Raw genomic sequence first — 19,557 nt, forward strand, 5'->3', positions numbered from 1 at the left:
TCATCTTTCTTGTTATCATTGCCTGGAATTGTTCTAGGAAGGCGTTAAATCAGCTCTGTCTTTGGAAGGAATCTAATAATTAGCTATTCAGCAGTGAAACAAGATTTCTCACCACACTGTGAGTCCCACCAAGGCCAGGTCGTCATACTATGACATGTTAGAAATGATTGCGTGGAGTTGACATTTGTAAAAGCTCTTCGAGAGAAGGTGCAGTGTTTACCTTGTTTACTGCTCTCTTAGGGCTCCAAGCACACAGTGGGCTCTGCTTGGTAAATATGTGTTAAATGAGCGAACGGAAGTCCCCCCTCCAACCTTCATACTCTATTCTTTGTTTAGCATCACTGCTTTCCTGTTGTTAATGTGTTCACATTGTTTTCCCAGATATATTTGTTTGCCTTTTATGTTTTATTTTAGAATGGACATTTTGACACCAGACTTTCCATTCAGGTGCACTTACTGAAGACTAACATGAGGCATTCTGAGAATAGTTTGACCATTTTATATTTCTTATTTCTGCTGCTTCTATAAGTATTTTAATTTATGTAGATCTTTGAAAAAGCAGATGCAGGATTGTACATAGAACATCTCCATGAGATTATATTCCCAGGACACTCGGAGCAATGGTTGCCTCTGAGAGGGCATTGGGGATTGGAGGCCCATGTTACTCAGCTATTTCAACTTTTCAACCGTATGCTTAACCAGTTTCTTAGCTTTATAAATTTTAAAAAGTGGGTGAGATGACTCTATGATTAGATAATAGTTTAAGTGAAATAGAAGATTTGTTTTTGGGAATATTGCCAAGAAAACTTAGTTAAACAGCCAAAGAAGCTCCATTTACTATGTCTACTGTGTTTAAGACATGATGTTGGGTGTTTTACTTATGTTTTCATTTAATTTTCTTAATAATCACATGAGGTTTAAGCCTCACTTCTTTTTATCTTTGCTGCCACAAATTCATGCTGGCACTTGGGTGTTGAACCAGAAATCAAAGATATGTTTTGAAATGATAGATGCCCATAACCTAGGGTTCATAGTGCTTTTGATGACTGGCAGAGATTAAATTGTATCCAGAGATTGATTTTTATGATTTTATGACTTCAACTCTTCATAGAATTTACTTCGAGCAACACTTTGAGTTATAACTTTACCATGGTAGTTTATAGAGTATTAACTATGTACTCTAAGTAATTATCTGTCTGTATAATGAACGATGGTCTCCATTACTCAGAACTGTTTAAGTCCATCAGTCAGTCTTTTCTTTTTTACTTTCTCTTTCTTAAAAGAAGTTAATGTTTAGGAGAATTCCTTTAGCTAGAGAAGCAATTATTCATTATTCCATGACTTTTGCACGAGGTGTATTTTATCTATTTCTGGGTAGCAGTTCAGACACTATAGCACGTGCCTTCCATACTAACTTTAAGCCACAGATGAGGTCATTCCAAACTCCACCATTTATTAACTGTGTGACCTGGGGCAGATGATTTAGCCTCTTTGAGCATCAGTTTTCTTATCTCGAAATTATGTTTAATGATACCTAATTCACCTTGTTGTGACAAAGACTAGGATGAGTAGTGTGTTCAAAGTGCCTGGCACATAGTCAGTACTCAGTGAAGATGTAATCTGTGTCTTTCCTCAGTTCATGCCCAGTGTTTTTGTTTGAGCACTTAAACTCGAAGTCACGCTCTGTGGAGAGGCATGAGAGCATTTGTTTAGCTCTACCCCAGTCTGCTGAACACCTGGCACACACTCATCCTTCAAGACACGGTGCAGATTTACCTTCTCCTGTTTGATCTTTCCTGCCTTCTGTGGGCAGTGTTAGCTACTCCTCCTTGCTTCAAAGCATTTTTACCCTCTGCCTGTCATGTATTAAGTGCTCAATAAAGATTTGCTAGATGAATGAGTTTTTGGACTTTAGTGTGTGTGGGAGGGAGGGTGTTTACAAAGCTGCTCATTGAGCCTTGCAGTCGTGTGAGTTCAGCTCAGAGCTTTGGGCTCAAGTTAGTAAAAATAACTGAGAGTTAAGGAAGTGATGTTCACTTGGTCCTTTTCAGTTTTAAGGACAAACTGCTTTTAGTATTAAGATTAATTACATTTTCAGGCTAGTTATCCATTCTGGAATAATTTTAATGACAGGTAATAATTTGTAAGTACTTACTGTGGGCCAGGCCCTGTGCGATCATTTTACCTACATTTTCTCATTTAGTCCTCATATCAGTTTTATGAGTTAGATACTGTTATTTTGCCCATTATATAGATGAAGAAACTGAGATTCTAGTAAAGTGACTTGCCAAAGACTCCATAGCTAGCAGTAGTACAACCTAGATTTGAATGTAATCTGACTCCAAAGCTGGCTTTTTGAGTTACTATTTTATACAACTTCCCTCTTTTGAATTATTATAAGCAAATTGTATAGGTGGGTAAAGATGATTGATTACAAAGTCAATATTTCTTGAAGATTTTCCCTATATTTGCTCCTTAGAAAAGGATCACTTGCTTATTAGTTTGTAGTATACACAGTTATACTCTTCACTATTATTTCTGGTGGGAAGCAGTTGTAAAATGTGGATTCAGTTTTAATTTTACCACACTAATATCTGTATGGAGGAATAATTATGACTAAAGTACAGACTAGTGAGAAGTAACCAAGTTTCTATTAAATATTGCTCAAGCAGTGAGTAAGTTATTAAACTTGACTCCTGATGACTATTATCACGATTGCTTAATACTAGGTTGCCAGGAAAAACACCCAGCCACTCATAGAGGTAGGTGTGTGCAGATCTGTGCTGCTGGAGATTGGTGGAGCGCTCTCTTCAGAGGAAGGGTTTCTTGTTGCGCAGAGAGGGGAAGGCGTGTGGTTTGTGCTGTCATTTATTTGAGTTGATCAAAAAAGAAGAAATTTCTTGCTTACAAAATATACAAGAATCTAGTTTTAATTTGAAGAGATTAGGAAATACTTATTCTCTGTTTCAGAAAATAAAATCTCCCTTCTATATACATGTCCCATCTACTCTAGAAAATTTATAAAACAATCATGTGATTCCCTTCCTCCTTTCCTTCCTTTTTCCTTCCCAGAGTGATATGCCCTTTATGGCACTGAATATTTATCAGATTCTTCTGAGTATATGATTCATGTTGAATTGGCGTCAGTAACCCCATGAGAACACTAAATGGCTGCTTTGTCTTAATCTGGTATTTCACGACTTAAACACACAGTTGAATTAAATCAACTATATATAATTGGCATTGTTCTTGTTGAGAAATGTTTGTACATGACTTTTAGAATTATAAAAAACAAAAAGCACCTGATTCTGCACTTTTTATTTGTTTGGGACAAAATTTCCGGAAACATCTTGACTGTGGGCAAAATTGTGCAATTGAATCAGGGACAGAAAGTTGGAAAAGATACATAGGTGAAATTTGTCTTCAGGGTGTGCCTCCCTAACACACATACACGTGTCCTAGTGGTAAAGGTGAAGAAGCTTTATGGTTTTATAAAGCACAACGCATTTAGTTCTGTTCTGGAGATTAGGAAGCATTCTGGAAAAGGACCTGTGGCTGAGACCATAGGGAACAGCTGAGTAAAAGCAAAGAGATACCTGGTAGTATAGAGAGGGAGCATAGAAATGTATATGTACAGGCTAGGGGAAAGAGGCAGGAAGTGTCATTTTCATGTCTTTCCCTGAAGGCACTCCTACTAAAGACCTGGGAGATGATAGGGAATTTACTTGGCTCTGGGGCCTGTTTCAGCAGCACTTCCCAAACTCAGGGCTGTGCCCCAGGGAAGAGGTTATTTTTCTGTAGTGCATGCCTTAGGCTGCAGCTACAGGACAGCTGTGGCTAGGGAGGAGCCTTACTTGGAATAGTTGATCATAAAGTTACACCTCTTAGCTGCATTACTTACTTACCTTCTGTTCTTGCTGAACTGGTTGCTGGCCTAGAACTCAAGCTTGATTGTTCTGGTGACATGCCCATCTGGACTTGGGGAAGCCAAGATAAAGAATGTTCTGCTCCCCTATGTTTTACCTGTGGCCTAGAAAAGGCCATTATATTGAACAAATAAGTTGCTTGGAACTCATCCTGGATACACTCTCATGTGTCCATGCTCTGCTACATAGGAATTACCATATTGCTAAGCCTTACTACCTGCATCTTCTTGTCAGAGGACCTGGAATTGTCTTACCTGAGTCTATATCGGTAAAAATAACTAGTTTGTCTCCTCTCTTCCTTTTCTTTTCGAAGATTTATCCCTTCTCCCTCGTTTTGTCCCAGGCTTCCACTTTCAAGACAACCAGTGTTGATTGTTCCAACTTTGCTTTCATACTTGTTCCTGCCTCAGCCATCTTCTTACTCTCACTGAATTCTCATGAATTTTGTTTTCAGTTGACTTTGATTGCAACACTAAATCACCCATTTCTGCTTAATGTCTCCTGATCATGTAATTTGAGTGCCTATTCAACACTTCAAAAAGAGAGAGTTAGTAATAGTTATAATATTGCTGTTAGTGCATTTTGACATTGAGTAACAGATGACGTGTCTAATGAATAGCGTGGCTGCTTAGATTGCATAATTATGGGTTTGTTTGACTTTAGGAAAATTATATGCAGGCCAACTTTATCCATTCAGATACTTTTTATATTATATAAATGTCAGAGTACTTCAGCACTTCAGTGATTATCATTATTTTTCTAGGGTTTGCCACTGAACAGGAGGGAAAAAAAAGAAACAGAAGCCTCTTTTAAGACTGATTTAATGCTATGGCCCTGCCTGGTCTAAATGACACTTTTAAAGTTCTTTGGATACTTTTAGCAGTTCATAGTGTTTGGGATAGTGCTGACCAGGATCACTGGGTACAGACATGCAGACCTGTAGGAGGGCAGCCCTGGTACTAGTATTAACAGAAACAGTTATAATTTTATAATGTAAACCAAGATTTATCTGTGCCCTCTGGACTTGATTTGCTGGGGGCAGGGGCAGGGGAACATATTTCAGCTAGTTATTGTACTAACTTGATTTTTTATGGATTTTTAGAGAGGGAGGAAGGGACAGGGAGAGATGGAGAGAAACAGAGAAACATCAAGGTGAGAGTAAAATGTCGATCAGCTGCCTCCTGCATGCCACCTACCCAGGATTCAGCCTGTTACCCGAGCATGTGCTCTGACAGAATTGAACCAGCAACCTTTTGGTGCATTGGACAACATTCAGCCAACTGAGCCGCACTGGCCAGGACTGCCCTAATTTCTTAACAGTTTCTTAATTAGTATACCAGGTATGTTAGGCAGGCCTCACAGTCACCGAGCTCTCTCCATGAGCCTTGCCCATGTATTTATTGGCTTGTAAATGAATGTTCAAGGATGTCACTTAGGTTCATAGGATTAATACAAGCAAGAGTTGACTGGAATAAACGCATGCTCATAGAATGGCACAGCCAAGAAATAAGGAAATCCTAGGCTCTCCAGGCCCTGCTTGGCTTAGGAAGGCAGTCAAAGGCTTGAAAAATAGGAATGGTTTTGACATTGGGCTTCCCTCAATGTATCCAGGACTCTCTCCGCCCTCTTGAACATTTCCCTCTTGCTTTCCTCATTTGCAGCCTGGTAATCAGTCCATGGCTGCTACCTCCATCTCTGTTGCTGCCCTGCTCTTGGCCTAGTGCAGGTTTGCCTTCTCAGCAGCTAGAGTTGGCTTAGTTATTCTTCTAGCATTCAATGGGTGACTTGGTTGCTTTTATAGCACCTCTAATTAGCCTTGCTGATGTGAAAGGTCACTCTTCACCAGTGTTAAAACTTAGTACAGTTGAATATATATGCATCTCCATGTCCATTGCAATGTTATTTACAATAGCCAAGATTTGGAAGCATCCTAAGTGTCCATCAGTAGATGAGTGGATAAAAAAGCTGTGGTACATTTACACAATGGAATACTACTCAGCTTTAAAAAAAGAAAAAGGAAATCTTACCTATTGAGACAGTTTGGGTGGACCTGGAGAATGTTATGCTAAAAAGCAAGTCACAGAAGGACAAATACCATTATGACTTCACTTACACGTGGACTCTAATGGAAGTAAGCTAACAAACAAAATAGAAACAGACTCATAGATACAGAGAACAGAGTGACAGCTGTCAGAGGGAGGGGGTTGCCAGATTGGGTGAAAAAGGTGAAGTATAAAACAAAACAAAAAAGAAAAAACTCATAGATACAGACAACAGTATGGTGATTACCAGAGGGAAAGGGGGTGAGGTGAGGTAGAACTTAGGGGAGAGTAAATGACTCAGGGTGGTGAACACAGAATACAATATACAGATGAGATATTAGAGAATTATACATGTGAAACCTATTAATTTTATTAACCAATGTCACCCCAATAAATTTAGTTTAAAAAATTTAGAACAGTTGACTCTTGAGCAATATGAGTATTAGGGTTTTTGACCTCCGCACAGTTGAAAATCCATGTATTATTTTGGAGTCTCCGAAACTTAACTACTTTTAGCCTGCTGTTAACCAGAAGCCTTAAGGATAACATAGTTGATTAACACATATTTTGTATGTTATATATATTACATACTGTTTAACAATAAAGTAAGCTAGAGAAAAGAAAATGTCATTAAGAAAACCATAAGGAAGAGAAAATACATTTGCAATAATCATTAAAAGAGTTTACATATAAGTGGACGTGTACAGTTTAAACCCATTTTGTTCAAGGGTCAAGTGTAATCTAAAAAGGGCAAATAATATTTTTTATCAGTTTCCTCTACTTAAGGAATTGGGAAAAGTTTTTCCAGGACCAAGTCTGATAGCCTTTGAGTGGCATTACCTAGTGTCCTACTTGGAAGGAATTACCAGGGAGCTAAAGTGAAGCTCAAGGCCCTGACTTTCTCCCCTGAGGGTTTGTTCCTTGGATGTTCATGGAGGAGTTAGAAGTGTCCTTGTGTTTAAGCACCTTTTAAATATCAGCGGCAGGTGTACAAACTTTGCAGGAAGGAAGCTTGGCTTGGAGGCCTGTTCTGCCTTGGGCAAGTCACTTAACTGCCCAGTGCTTCGGTTTCTCATGTAAAGTGGAGATAAAACTACTTGTCTCTTGATGTTGCTGTGAAGGTTAATGTAAATATGGTGTGCTCGGTACAGTCTTGGCACATAATAAAATGCTTACTAATTGTTAGCTACAGCTACTGTTATTATGTACTTTTTTCATCATTGTCATTACTTTCCATGCTTTGTCATCCTCACCAATTTTCTCTTTAATGCCAGGCTTGCAGAGGTGTGGTACCAGAAGTACTTTCCTCTCTGGGACTGTCATTCTGTGAATTTTAACATCTTTTGTGTGATTCTCTTCCTCCCTGCTATCCTCCCCACCCCCCACTGTACTGATGCCAATCTCTTCCCTATGGAAAAATCACAATGAAAATATAATAGGCAAATGAATTTATATCACATCTTCTTTATATTTAATTTAACATCTGAGGCAGGACAATTTATAGCTGGTGAAAGTTTAATTTCCAAATTTATTAAATAATGGCCATATAAGAATATTGAAGGAAGACTTGCTTGCTATAATTCTTTACTGCATCCCAAGAACACCTGGGCATCATTCTTGCCCGTAAATGGATTAAATTCTGTTTGGAGAAATGAGATGAATGGATATAAAAAGACAAGATTGTTTATGGTTAAAAGTGCCAAGGTATCAAGTATTATTGTAATAAATTAAGTGAGATCCTTCTAGGCCGACATAGTTTAAAAGCAGGTAGGGCTTGAACTCAGTCCCTGAAGGATGTGTAGTGTAGAATTTGGTTGGTGTAGATTTTTAGGAAGGGCTTTCCCTGTAAGTGGGAGGAGTTTGATAGTGGGATTATATACTGTGGAATAAAGGATCAGGAAACTTCTGGCTGGTCAGTCCCTCCACACCCACCCCATCACCCAGCCCCTTTTTTTAGTCAACAGCCAACTTCCTGTTTATTTGTTTATCCCTTTTTCCCTCTTGAATTCTTGAATTCTTTAGGGGTTTATTTGGCCTGTTTGCCTTTGTTTGTTTCTTTATTGATTTTAGAAAGAGAGAAACATCAATGAGAGAGAACATCAGTTTACCGCCTCCTGCATGCCCCCACTGGGGATTAGGGCCCACAACCTGGGCATGTGCCATGACTGGGAATCAAACCAGCAACCTCTTGGTGCATGGGTCAGTGCTCAACCACTGAGCCACACCAGCTGGGTCTGTTTGCCTTTTCTATGCAACATTATGCTCTCTTTTCCTACTTTAATTCTTTAGTAGAAAAAGATACAGATTCTCTATGTCTTCCCTAGCTTAGTGTTTTTGAAACATGAACCCAAATAACATTTAAAAAAAGAGGTTATTGAACATTCAAAGAAGAACTAATACTCATTCTCCTCAAACTATTTCAAAAAATTCAAGAAGAAGGAAGACTTCCAAACTCGTTTTATGAAGCCAGCATAATTCTAATTCCAAAACCAGAAAAAGACACTACAAAGAAAGAAAACTACAGGCCAATATCCCTGATGAACATAGATGCCAAAATCCTGAACAAAATACTAGCAAATCGGCTCCAGGATTACACCAAAAGAATTATCCACCATGACCAAGTGGGATTCATCCCAGGGATGGAAGGCTGGTACAATATTTGCAAATCAATAAATGTGATACACCACATAAATAAAATTAAGAATAAAAATCACATGATCATATCAATAGATGCCGAAAAATCCTTCGACAAAATCCAGCATCCATTTCTGATAAAAACGCTCAGCAATGTGGGAATAGAGGGATCATATCTAGATATAATAAAGACCATATATGAAAGACCTACAGCCAACATCATACTCAATGGGCAAAAACTAAAAGCATTTCCCTTAAGAACAGGAACAAGGCAAGGATGCCCAGTTTCACCACTCTTATTTAACATAGTACTGGAAGTCTTAGCTACAGCAGTCAGACAGGAAGAAAAAATAAAAGGGATCCAAATTGGAAAGGAGGAAGTGAAACTGTCATTATTTGCAGATGACATGATACTATACGTAGAAAACCCCAAAGACTCCATCAAAAGTTTACTAGACTTAATAAATGAATTAGGCAAAGTAGCAGGATACAAAATTAATGTCAAGAAATCGATGGCATTCTTATACACCAATGATGAACTCACAGAAAGAGAAACTAAGAAAACAATACCATTTACCTTTGTGGCAAAAAATTAAGGTACCTAGGAATAAACTTAACCAAAGAAACAAAGGACCTATTCACAGAAAACTACAGGTCATTGAAAAAAGAAATAGAGGAAGATATAAAAAAGTGGAAGCACATACCCTGTTCATGGATTGGGAGAATTAACATCATTAAAATGTCCATATTACCCAAAGCAATCTATAGATTTAATGCAATCCCCATCAAAATACCAACGGCATACTTCACAGAATTAGAACAAGTACTTCAAAAGTTCATATGGAACCAAAAAAGACCCCGAACAGCCACAGCAATCTTGAAAAGGAAGAACAAAGTTAGAGGGATCACATTACCGGATTTCAGGTTATACTACAAAGCCACTGTAATCAAAACAGCCTGGTACTGGCACAAGAACAGGCATATAGATCAGTGGAACAGAACAGAGAACCCAGAAATGGACCCAAGGCAATATGCTCAATTAATATTTGACAAAGGTGGCAAGAGCATACAGTGGAGTAAGAACAGCCTCTTTAATAAATGGTGCTGGGAAAATTGGACAGCTACATGCAGAAAAATAAAACTAGAACATCGACTTACATCATGCACAAGAATAAACTCAAAATGGATAAAAGACTTAAATGTGACTCATGAATCCATAAAAATCCTAGAAGAAACCGTAGGCAACAAAATTTCAGACATCATACGCAGCAGAATTTTCACTGATACATCACTTAAGGCAATAGAAACAAAGGAGAAAATGAACACATGGGACTACATCAAACTAAAAAGCTTCTGCACAGTGAAAGATACAATCATCAAAACGGAAAGGAAACCCACTGTATGGGAGAGCATAATGGCCAATGACATATCAGATAAGGGGTTAATTTTCAATATATATAGAGTGCTCATACAACTCAACAAAAGGAAGACAAGGAACCCAATTAAAAAATGGGCAGAGGAACTAAATAGACACCTCTCCAAACAGGACATACAAATGGCTAAGAGACATATGAAGAAAAGCCATCATCATTAATCATCAGAGAGATGCAAATTAAAACAACAATGAGGATCACCTCACACCTGTCAGAATGGCCGCCATCAACAAATCATCAAACAACAAGTGTTGGCGAGGGTGTGGAGAAAAGGGGACTCTAGTACACTGCTGGTGGAAATGCAGACTGGTGCAGCCACTATGGAAAACAATATGATGTTACCTCAAAAAATTAAAAATTGAACTTCCATTTGACTCAGTGATTCCACTTCTAGGAATATACCCTAAGAAGCCTGAAACACCCATCAGAAAGAATCTATGTACCCCCATGTTCGTAGCAGCACTATTTACAATAGCTAAGATCTGGAAACAGCCCAAGTGTCCATCAGTAGACGAATGTATAAAAAAGCAGTGGTACATATACACAGTGGAGTACTACGCAGCTGTAAGAAAGAAAGATCTCTTATCCTTTGAGACGACATGGAGGGACCTGGAAAGTATCATCCTAAGTGAAACAAGCCAAACAGAGAAAGACAAGTATCATATGATCTCACTTATTTGTGGAATACGTATAATGAACATAATAGTCTGAGGAATGGGGTAGTCCCAGAGACGTGGAAGTGGGGTACAGACTGACAATCTCCAGAAGAGGGGGTTAACCACAGAACTTATATGCATGTATGCATGAACAGTGGACATGGACAACAAACTGGGGACAGGGTAGGGAGGGAGAGGGGGGAATCAGTGGGGGAAAAAGGAGAAACATCTGTAACAAAAATTAATTAATAAAAAATAAATAAAATAAATATAAAAACAGTTTTACCTTTGGGGGGAAAAGTGTACAACTCAAAAAAAAAAAAGAGGTTATTACTGCAGTAATAAGGGGAATAATTGGTTAACAAGAAGAATAAAACTAATCACAAAAATATTCTTAAAATACCGGAGGTAGGTTGCAACTTGATATGGCCATTCTCATGGCCTTTCTTCCAGATGCCATTATGGAATCTCTGCTAGTTCTGGTCTTCAGTCTCTGGTCTTTGCAACAGACCAAGACACTGGCAGCCTGAAGTTATCTGACTGGGCATCACTTCCAGGTGTGGTGTGATTCTCGGTTATTTTTAGGACTAGCTTCCTGTTCTCTTCTGGTGTTTTCTCTTTGTTGCCTCAGGCTGCACCATTCATCAGGTAGGTTCTTCAGGTTGTCCCATGTTCTTGGGCCCTGGAGCTTTTAGCTGAGGCTGCCTGTAAGCCACAGTTGGCCTCCAAAGAGTCTTCCCTGAGGCTTCATGTTATAAAACTGACCCAGCCATTGCTCACTTTCTCCTTTACAGGGAAGTTCTCCTTGGCCTTACACTTGAAATTGTATCTGATTCACGTCTTACTATTATCCATGGGACCTGGATAATGAGAACCGTCGACCTATTTTATTTTGCGAAACTTTTCATAGCATTTTTCATGTCAAAGGCACATTTCTAAGTGCTTTTAAAAATTAACTAATGTCATCCCAGTGAGAGGTTGTCAGCACTGTATTCAAGTCTAGGTGTTATAAGCCCAGAAGCAGGTTAACTCAGGAGATATTTTATGGAATGTGTTTATAATTAACTATTGTAAAATTAAAGACTAATTTTAAAGTCCAGGAAAGTCATTTTTAAAAGCCAAAGAGGTCAGTGGATTTGACATTACTCCATGACTCTGGGATGATCTATTGTATCGTTCTTCAGAGTAGACAAGAAATACCGACATTTGAATTTGAGTATCTGCATTTCCTTATGTGATTTAAGTTAGCTTTATTTTCTTTTCATTCAGCTTTATTAATGTTAAATTTTTTATTATCCCGTGTTTCCTCTTTTCCTTTGTGTTTAGAGCTTAAGAAAACCATTTTAAAACTCTTAAGAAATGTACCTTACTTTTCCAATCTGCTGGTCATTTTTTTGTCTCCTGTTCCTTGGAGGTATTTAAAATTTTTAAACATAGTAAGCATCGTTGTGTCATATTCTGACTGATAGGTAATCTCAACAACTGAAACACTTGTGGATGATTCTTACTTTTGGTGGCTTGTTTTCTTGTGTTTTTTTTAGGGTAAGCTCCCCTAACCCCATATTCTGTTTATTATCCTTGACAATTATTTGTTGAGATTATTTGAGGCCCAGGATGAAAGTGTCTTCTCCAGAGGGAAGTACCTGTGAGTACTCTCACTCTGAGACCACCCCACACCAAAATTGAAAGTTCTTAGGTTCCCAAGACCACTCAGGTGAGGGGACCCCAGGCTGCAAATTCAGTTTTTCAGAAACAGATGGTTTTTTCTTTCTCTTCCCTGTGTTCTGCTCAGTGGCCAAGGCCAACCTCCTAGCAGTCAAGGAACAGGGTGGGATTCCTTCTGATTCACCTTTATTCTGAGGAGGGAAACTCAGCTGACTATGTGACTTTATTTGGTGCTCCACTTTTCTTCTTCATTTTCCTAGATTTTGCACTGGCTGTTTCTTACTATTTCATGACTCTTTTGTTTTTAAGAAGATTTCTTTTTTTCCCCAGTCGTTTTAGTTGTCCTCAATAGGAGGAAGATTGGTCCACGTAACCCAAGCTACTGTTACTAGGAGTGGAAATCTTCCTTATGTGGTCTTTAACTGTCCTATGAGGTCCATGTACAGGTGGATGACTGCGGTGCATTAGAGGATGAGGGAGCTGGGGCAGGGAGAAGTGTAGTGATTGATTTCAGATCATACGAGAAAGTGGCAGAGCCTGAGACTCCTAAGTCTGAGTTCACCTTGCTGCCTTTGAGCCCTTTTTACTGGGTATGTTCTTAGAATTTTGAATGAAGCACACAAATGTTGAAGAAGTTTTAAAACACATATAATACCTTTAGAAAATCATTAGACTGATATAAATTATATTAGTGCAACTCTTTCCAGATATGGCATTTTAAATGGAAAATAATCATTGCTTTTTCTGTCTTTTCAGCTGAAGTGAGTAGTGAGTACAGTATGGATAAGGCGATGGTTGAATTTGCTATGATGGACCGGGAGCTAAATCATTATGTAAAGGCTGTTCAGTCTACAATAAATCATGTAAGTTTACACCACTCACCTGGTTATATTTGGTTACAACTCTGACTTAGAAATAAAAACACAAAATCAACATTCTTTTCTAACCTATAATGTTTCCTTAGTCTTATTATAGCAGCCATTAATTTCTTCTTAATCAGGAAGTTCATAGAATAGGAATCTTAAATCTTTTCCCAGTTAGGCCACCTGGGTTTCACTAGGATATGACATCTGTTACATTTTCCTGCATCTTTTGGTCTCAAACGTTTTAGTCTAAGCCTCCTTAGAATGTGAGAGGATTTTTATAAAATGCAAAAATTTCATAGACCTTGTTTTTATTTTTATATTTGCTTAAGCATACAGTGTAGACCAGGTTTAGTTACTCATTCTCCAGCTTTAACTAATATGCAGCTATTGCAAAATTCATAGAATCAGATAATGCGGAAGAGTTTCAGATCAAGTTTAAAAATAAAGAAGCTTGGCATTTTGGTTTTTCCAGAAGCCAAACTTATCTTTGTTGACTCCAGCTGTCACAGGAGCAACAGATAGGCAGTTGAGGTGGGAACATAGCAACCTCCTTTTCAGAGTACCGGGTTGAGTAAGAAATGAGCAATGTGATTGCTGTAATGTTTCTGAGAAGTCTTTTGTCCTCTGAACAGTGGAAACTCCCCTTTGAACTCATTTCATATACCTGTGTAATAGGATGTCTTGTACTTCTGGTTTCTTTATTTGCCTTTTCTAACTTATATCTTTGGGAAAATTCCCAAAATCAAATATTTTACAAGATTGGCTACTGGTCAGTGGAAGATAAATTTTTAAATATGGTTTAATACTTAAGCCATGCTTAAATGAGTATTACATAGTTATATGAAGTTATACAATTTTTAAAAATTATTTTCTGGTTTAAATTTTTTTCTGTTGTATTTGATTAGTATTTATTAAGTGTATTATTTGTGATTAACTTAAGAATAGCTGCTTGTATCCAACTAATAAACTCATTCAGCTTATAAAATTCTGATGTTTCTAAGCATGGTGGGTATTAGGCCTGGTCCTGTGAATATTTCTTCCATAGGAAAATATGAAAATGACATCCTGTTAGGGCATTTGAAACTGGATAACAAAGCACAGACCAGAGGTTTTCAGTTCCAGCTGACCACTAGAGCCAGCCAGAGAGATTCTGATTTCATTGGTTTGGAGCAGGATTGGGGGACAGTATTTTTAAAAGCTCATTCTAATATGTATCCAGAGTTGAAAACCACTGATCTAAAAGAACAAGGCTGACTTTATAGGATAAAGTGTGTTTGCCACCAAAGATCAGAGCCTGATTACACAGATGAATCCTCCTTTGACCCTGATATTCTATGGAGGTCATTTGATAGGTTTTTCTGTCTTTCACTGGGCAGTTGTGCCAGTGTAACAGCACAGTGAACATTAGACATAAGGAAACCAGGTTTGGGAAGTTAAAAAACTTAATGTGGATATTTTTTTCCCTGTTAAACTCTAGGATTCACAGATACTTAAGGTATTTTTACATAAAGAATTGAACTCTTCCTCCTTCAAAAACCGGAACCACTCATAAAAAACAAAAGTCAAAATCAAAGAAGCCCTCACCCTCACCATACCCTCACATATTCAGTAGTTAACAGCATTTCTTTTATCCTGAGGCCTCATTCCATTACCCCAACCCTATTAAACAGGGAAGTTTGCGCTTTGAGTTTTATCTCCCTTTTTGGTGCTCACCTCACAGTAGACTAATGGAGCAACTGGACTCAGTGGTTCTTGTGCTTGTCAGGAAGTCCCTGGTCTTTCATTAGAAGGAAAAAACATATTTATTGTTCTTTTCTGATCTAAAGTTGTGCACTCTATATAAGCTTGACACAATACCAAGAATAGTGAACCATAATTTTAGAAAGTTTCTAAGACCTGAAACTCTATGGGGACATGACCCATATCTTGAGGGAAATATTTTGCACCTCTTAATATACTATGTAGTCTTTCTGTACTTGAAGTTATGGACATTGCTATTGTGTCTTGCTTTGATGAGGGATAAAAAAATGAACAGTAGCTTAAGAGGGGCCAGAATGGTATAGATCTTTAGAAATAGCAATGATCTTGGGATCAGAGACCCTTCTAAGCCTAGTTCTTCCATTTTCTAACTTATGATCCTGGGTCAAGAAACAAAACCTTTTGGAACTTCATGTTCTTTGTCTATAAAATCCTTGGCCTGCCTATTTCACAGGATTATTATGTGAGTCAGATTAGAGTACTGTGTGTATAACAAACACTTTGACATTCATAAAATTGGATGGAGATATAAGATATTATGTTACTGAAAACCCAGATTTCCAAATATATTACTTAGGAAAATGGAACAAAATCTTTCTTAAAAACAAGTACTCTGCTCATTTTATTTCAAGGCTTTAAAATAAAACTTTCATTGGCTTTGACTTGTCCTAGTCTAGAATTCAGTAATCATAGGATTAGATGTAAGCTAGTTAAGTTACAGAATGAGGTGTTTATGATCCCTAAAACAGAAATTGTTTTAAGATTACTAAGAAAGCGTACAGATAATAGGAACTTGTATGAGTCCCTGTTTAACTTCTGCCCTGTTGTAGACTTTTAAGAGCTGTAGCACTCCTGGTACCATATCATTTGCTCAGGTTCTGATCCATCCTGTGGTCTTCTGGTTTATGATTTTTCATATAGTCACAGTACATTAAAAAATGTAATCATCAAAGAGCTTTAGAGCTTATTATTTAAATAAACCTCTCTCTCCTACTCTCACCTCACAGAATTCTGGAGGTTATATACCCCTTAGGAGGTTTTAGAAGTTTACCTTGGAAACTTGGAGGTGTAGGTCAGTTTACTAGCAATCCCTGGGAAACCCCTTTCAGCAGAAGATCTCAGATTGCCTTTCTTTGTCCTTCAAGAGAATAGAACTGCTATGTGGTCTCCAGTTCCTGAAGATTTTATTTGGAATAAGTATTCATTTCAGTGCTCTGAAAAAAAAAAAAAAAAATAGGGCTTTGTCCTTGGTAGTTTGAAGAGGGAGTATTATGCAGTGAGCACTAAAAATGTCCCAGGTAGTCTCTGCAAGTCATTTATAAAAACTTTTAGGATAAATGGGTTATATACCTGTCACAACTCTTTAAAATGTTCATTTCGAACCACAGAGAGTTCTCTGTGAATTCTTTGGAGAATCTCAGTCATTAGACCACACATGATGGAAGTGTTTTGAAAGCTGTAGAATGGCACACAGATTAACCATGGCACGGTTACTCCCTTTCTCATTGTTACCACCAGAGAAACGCTTTTCTCGGTTTCATGTTGAGAACAGTGAAGTTTTGAACATCAGACTTGGTGACCTGATGCTCCTTTACTTGATTTCTAAGCTTTTATTATTTGGGTATATGGAATGGGCACCATTGGTTGGCTTTTTGTTCTCAAACATTCATTGAATAAATATTTACTTAACACCTCTGTGTACCAGGTTCTCCTCGGTCCATGACATAGGAGATCAATCAGCAAAGACCACATGACCCCGACCTTCAGGATATCCCAAGTCTAGAGAGGGACACAAACGTTTAACAGAGAGCAGTGCAGACATTACTTAATAACCTATGGCGTTTGCTGCAAGGGGAAAGCATGGTGCTCAAGAGAATTAATCATTGAGGGGAGTCTGGCTGGAGTGGCTCAGGTGGTTGAGCATCACTCTATGCACTAAGATTGCTGGTCAGGGCACATACCTGAAGTTGCGGATTTGATCCCCAGTCAGGGCACATACAGAAGGCAACTAATCAATGTTTCCCTCCTCTCTCTTTCCCTTCCTCTCTTTAAGCATGTCTTTGGGTGAGGAATGAATAGATAGATAGATAGATAGATAGATAGATAGATAGATAGATAGATAGATATTAGAAAAAATGACTCAGAAGGCATAATATTTTCGAGGGTTTGGGAGACTCCTTCCTGAGGAATTGACATTTAATCTAACATGCAAGTCCAGTGAGCCTCAGCCTGGGGATTGTGGCATACAACTTCTCTGTCTAGGTGACTTTTGCATGAAATGGAAGATCTCTTTTCTGGTTGTCTCAATGTCAGAGTTTCAGACTGCCTTGATCAATCGAAAGATTTAATCTGAGAAAATTAGACCAAAGCAAGCCTACTTTTATATATAGAAAGTTTAAAGTATAGAGAGTAGTCGAATAACCTACCTGGGCTTGGTCAGTGATTCAGCCATTCACAGATTTGGGTGCCTACTATGTACCAAGAACTGTGCTCAGTCTTGCAAGTCATGGCAATAGTTGGTTTAAGAGTCTTGTCATTACTGACACTCTGCTTCTCAAACTACCTTACTAATCAAATGGGTTTATCCCTCATGAAATGAGACTTTTTATCTTGTATTGAATAAACAGTGGTAGTACTGTGTGTTTCTGATTCTGTGTTAATGTGATTGGGTGAGACTAAACCTGTAGTCCCATCCTGTGGGCTTCAGATTCCGGAGGGTAGAAACCAGTTTAATTCAAGGAATCCCCAAGTCCATTTTCAGGTATGTGTTTTTTTCAAATAAGAGATGGTAAAGCGACCGTCCACTTGCAACATTTTTATAACCTCAGCTCTTACAGTGAAAAAGGATGGTCCTGGCCAGGTGGCTCAGTTGGTTGGAGCATTGTTCCATACACTAAAAGGTTGCAGGTTCAATTCTCAGTCAGGGGACATACCTAGGTTGCGGGTTCGATCCCTGGTCAAGTTTCATACAGGAGGCAACCAATCTGTGTGTCTCTCCTTCTCTTCCTCTCACTCTAAAAAAAATCAATAGGTATATCCTTGTGTGAGGATAGAAAAAAAAAAGGATGGGTGCTATGAAGCTCAATGATGAATGACTTAACAGGTTCAAGTTAGTTTCATGTTAGTTTCACATATCATTAGTAGTCAGTGATAAGATACACGTTTTCTCTGCTTTCTGATGAGCAGTCTAGTCCTAGAATTTAGCAAAAAAGTAAAGCTTGACATTCACATACTTTGACTTTTTTTTTTTTTTTTATCATGGCACATAACTGGAATTTTACTTTAACAAACTTTAAATCTCAAAAGAATGGTCAGATTTTGTCTGTATCGTGTTCTTTTAGTGTATGCTGTTTCAAATGTTGATGCATTGGAAAATCCAGAGCATTTGTATTTTCTTCACTTTCCCCTCCTACTCTCTTTGGTACTACTACATGTATCTTACAGATTATGTAAGATTTGAAAGCATTGAAATTGGGTTATTGCCACATATTTGTTTTTGTTTTTAAGTCAGTGTTTTATAACAATTCCTACCAGAAGCTTGAGGAGGGAGAGTATTTTTCTTCTTAACCTAACAGGAGCAATTAAGGGCTAAATTGGTCTGCTTGTGTTGTTCCTTACAAATCTGTGCATGGATATGCCCCGTGTGCTGTGGTTTTTACTTGATAAGCTAACTCGAACATTTAATCTGGTTGAGAGTTAGAAGAGTGGAAATATACCTTGTGTAAGCTGTTGAAATCAGCACAATCGTAGATATAATAAAAGAACGAGGTGGGTCAAAGGTGTATCTTACTTCAGCCTTGTTATTATGCAACCAGTTTAGAATGTTTTTGACAGGCCACTTCCCTGTCCTTCTCACCCTGCGAAGCTTTACCCTGTGTGAATTCTACTTTAAAGTTACCTTAACATCCACTACTTGAACATCAACTCTGATGGATTATCTTGCAAGTTGGGAGTAACAGTTTTAGTTAAACCAGATTTGGGGAGTATTTCTCACTTAGAAAGCTAATAATTTATAGTATCAGGAGAAAGTTCCTGGCCAGGCAATTGGATATGACCATCTACTGACTGAATGTGAAATGCACCCACATTGTGAATTATTGACAAAAGAGGAAGAAGAGGAAATTAGTAAAGAGGTTATAAAATTTGGGGACAGAAGATTCCCGAGCATCAGAGAAATTACTGTTGTCAGCAGAATAGCAGGAAGGTGAGGTGGAATTAGTGAAAATCTCTTGGAGCCAGATAGACAAGTACTGGAGAATAGACCCTCTTCTCCACTCCCTGTCGCACACACTTGACACTCCACAGTGCTGTGCTTTCTCTTAACACCTTGTCAGAAATTCCCAAGTGGTCGATATGTGAGCCTTTTCATCTGTAGGACTATTGCCCACATGTGGAAATGAACCAGGAAAAAAAAGGTGACTTTAGATATTCATCCTTCAGCCATTTGGCCCCAAGATGTGTCTGCTTTGGTGATTAATGGTAATTAATTTTTATTCTAGTGCTTTAGAACTCCCTTTGTAATTATTTCAAAATTAAGGTATGTTGGTAGCATTTTGTCTAATATGCAGAGTGAGTTA

At 38.1% G+C, this 19,557-nt stretch overlaps 1 protein-coding gene across 3 annotated transcripts in view; it reads left to right on the forward strand.

The window, feature by feature from the left end:
• Positions 1 to 19,557, forward strand: part of NSMCE2 (NSE2 (MMS21) homolog, SMC5-SMC6 complex SUMO ligase) — a 212,930-nt gene that overhangs the window by 29,098 nt on the left and 164,275 nt on the right. For all 3 annotated transcript variants that reach the window (XM_036264122.1, XM_036264124.1, XM_036264123.1), the window contains exon 3: positions 13,113 to 13,219. In XM_036264122.1, coding sequence (XP_036120015.1) covers positions 13,113 to 13,219 — 107 coding nt within the window. The remainder of the gene's footprint in view (positions 1 to 13,112; positions 13,220 to 19,557) is intronic.

This window comes from Molossus molossus, unplaced genomic scaffold (genome assembly GCF_014108415.1).
Source record: "Molossus molossus isolate mMolMol1 unplaced genomic scaffold, mMolMol1.p scaffold_m16_p_16, whole genome shotgun sequence".
NCBI lineage: Eukaryota > Metazoa > Chordata > Mammalia > Chiroptera > Molossidae > Molossus > Molossus molossus.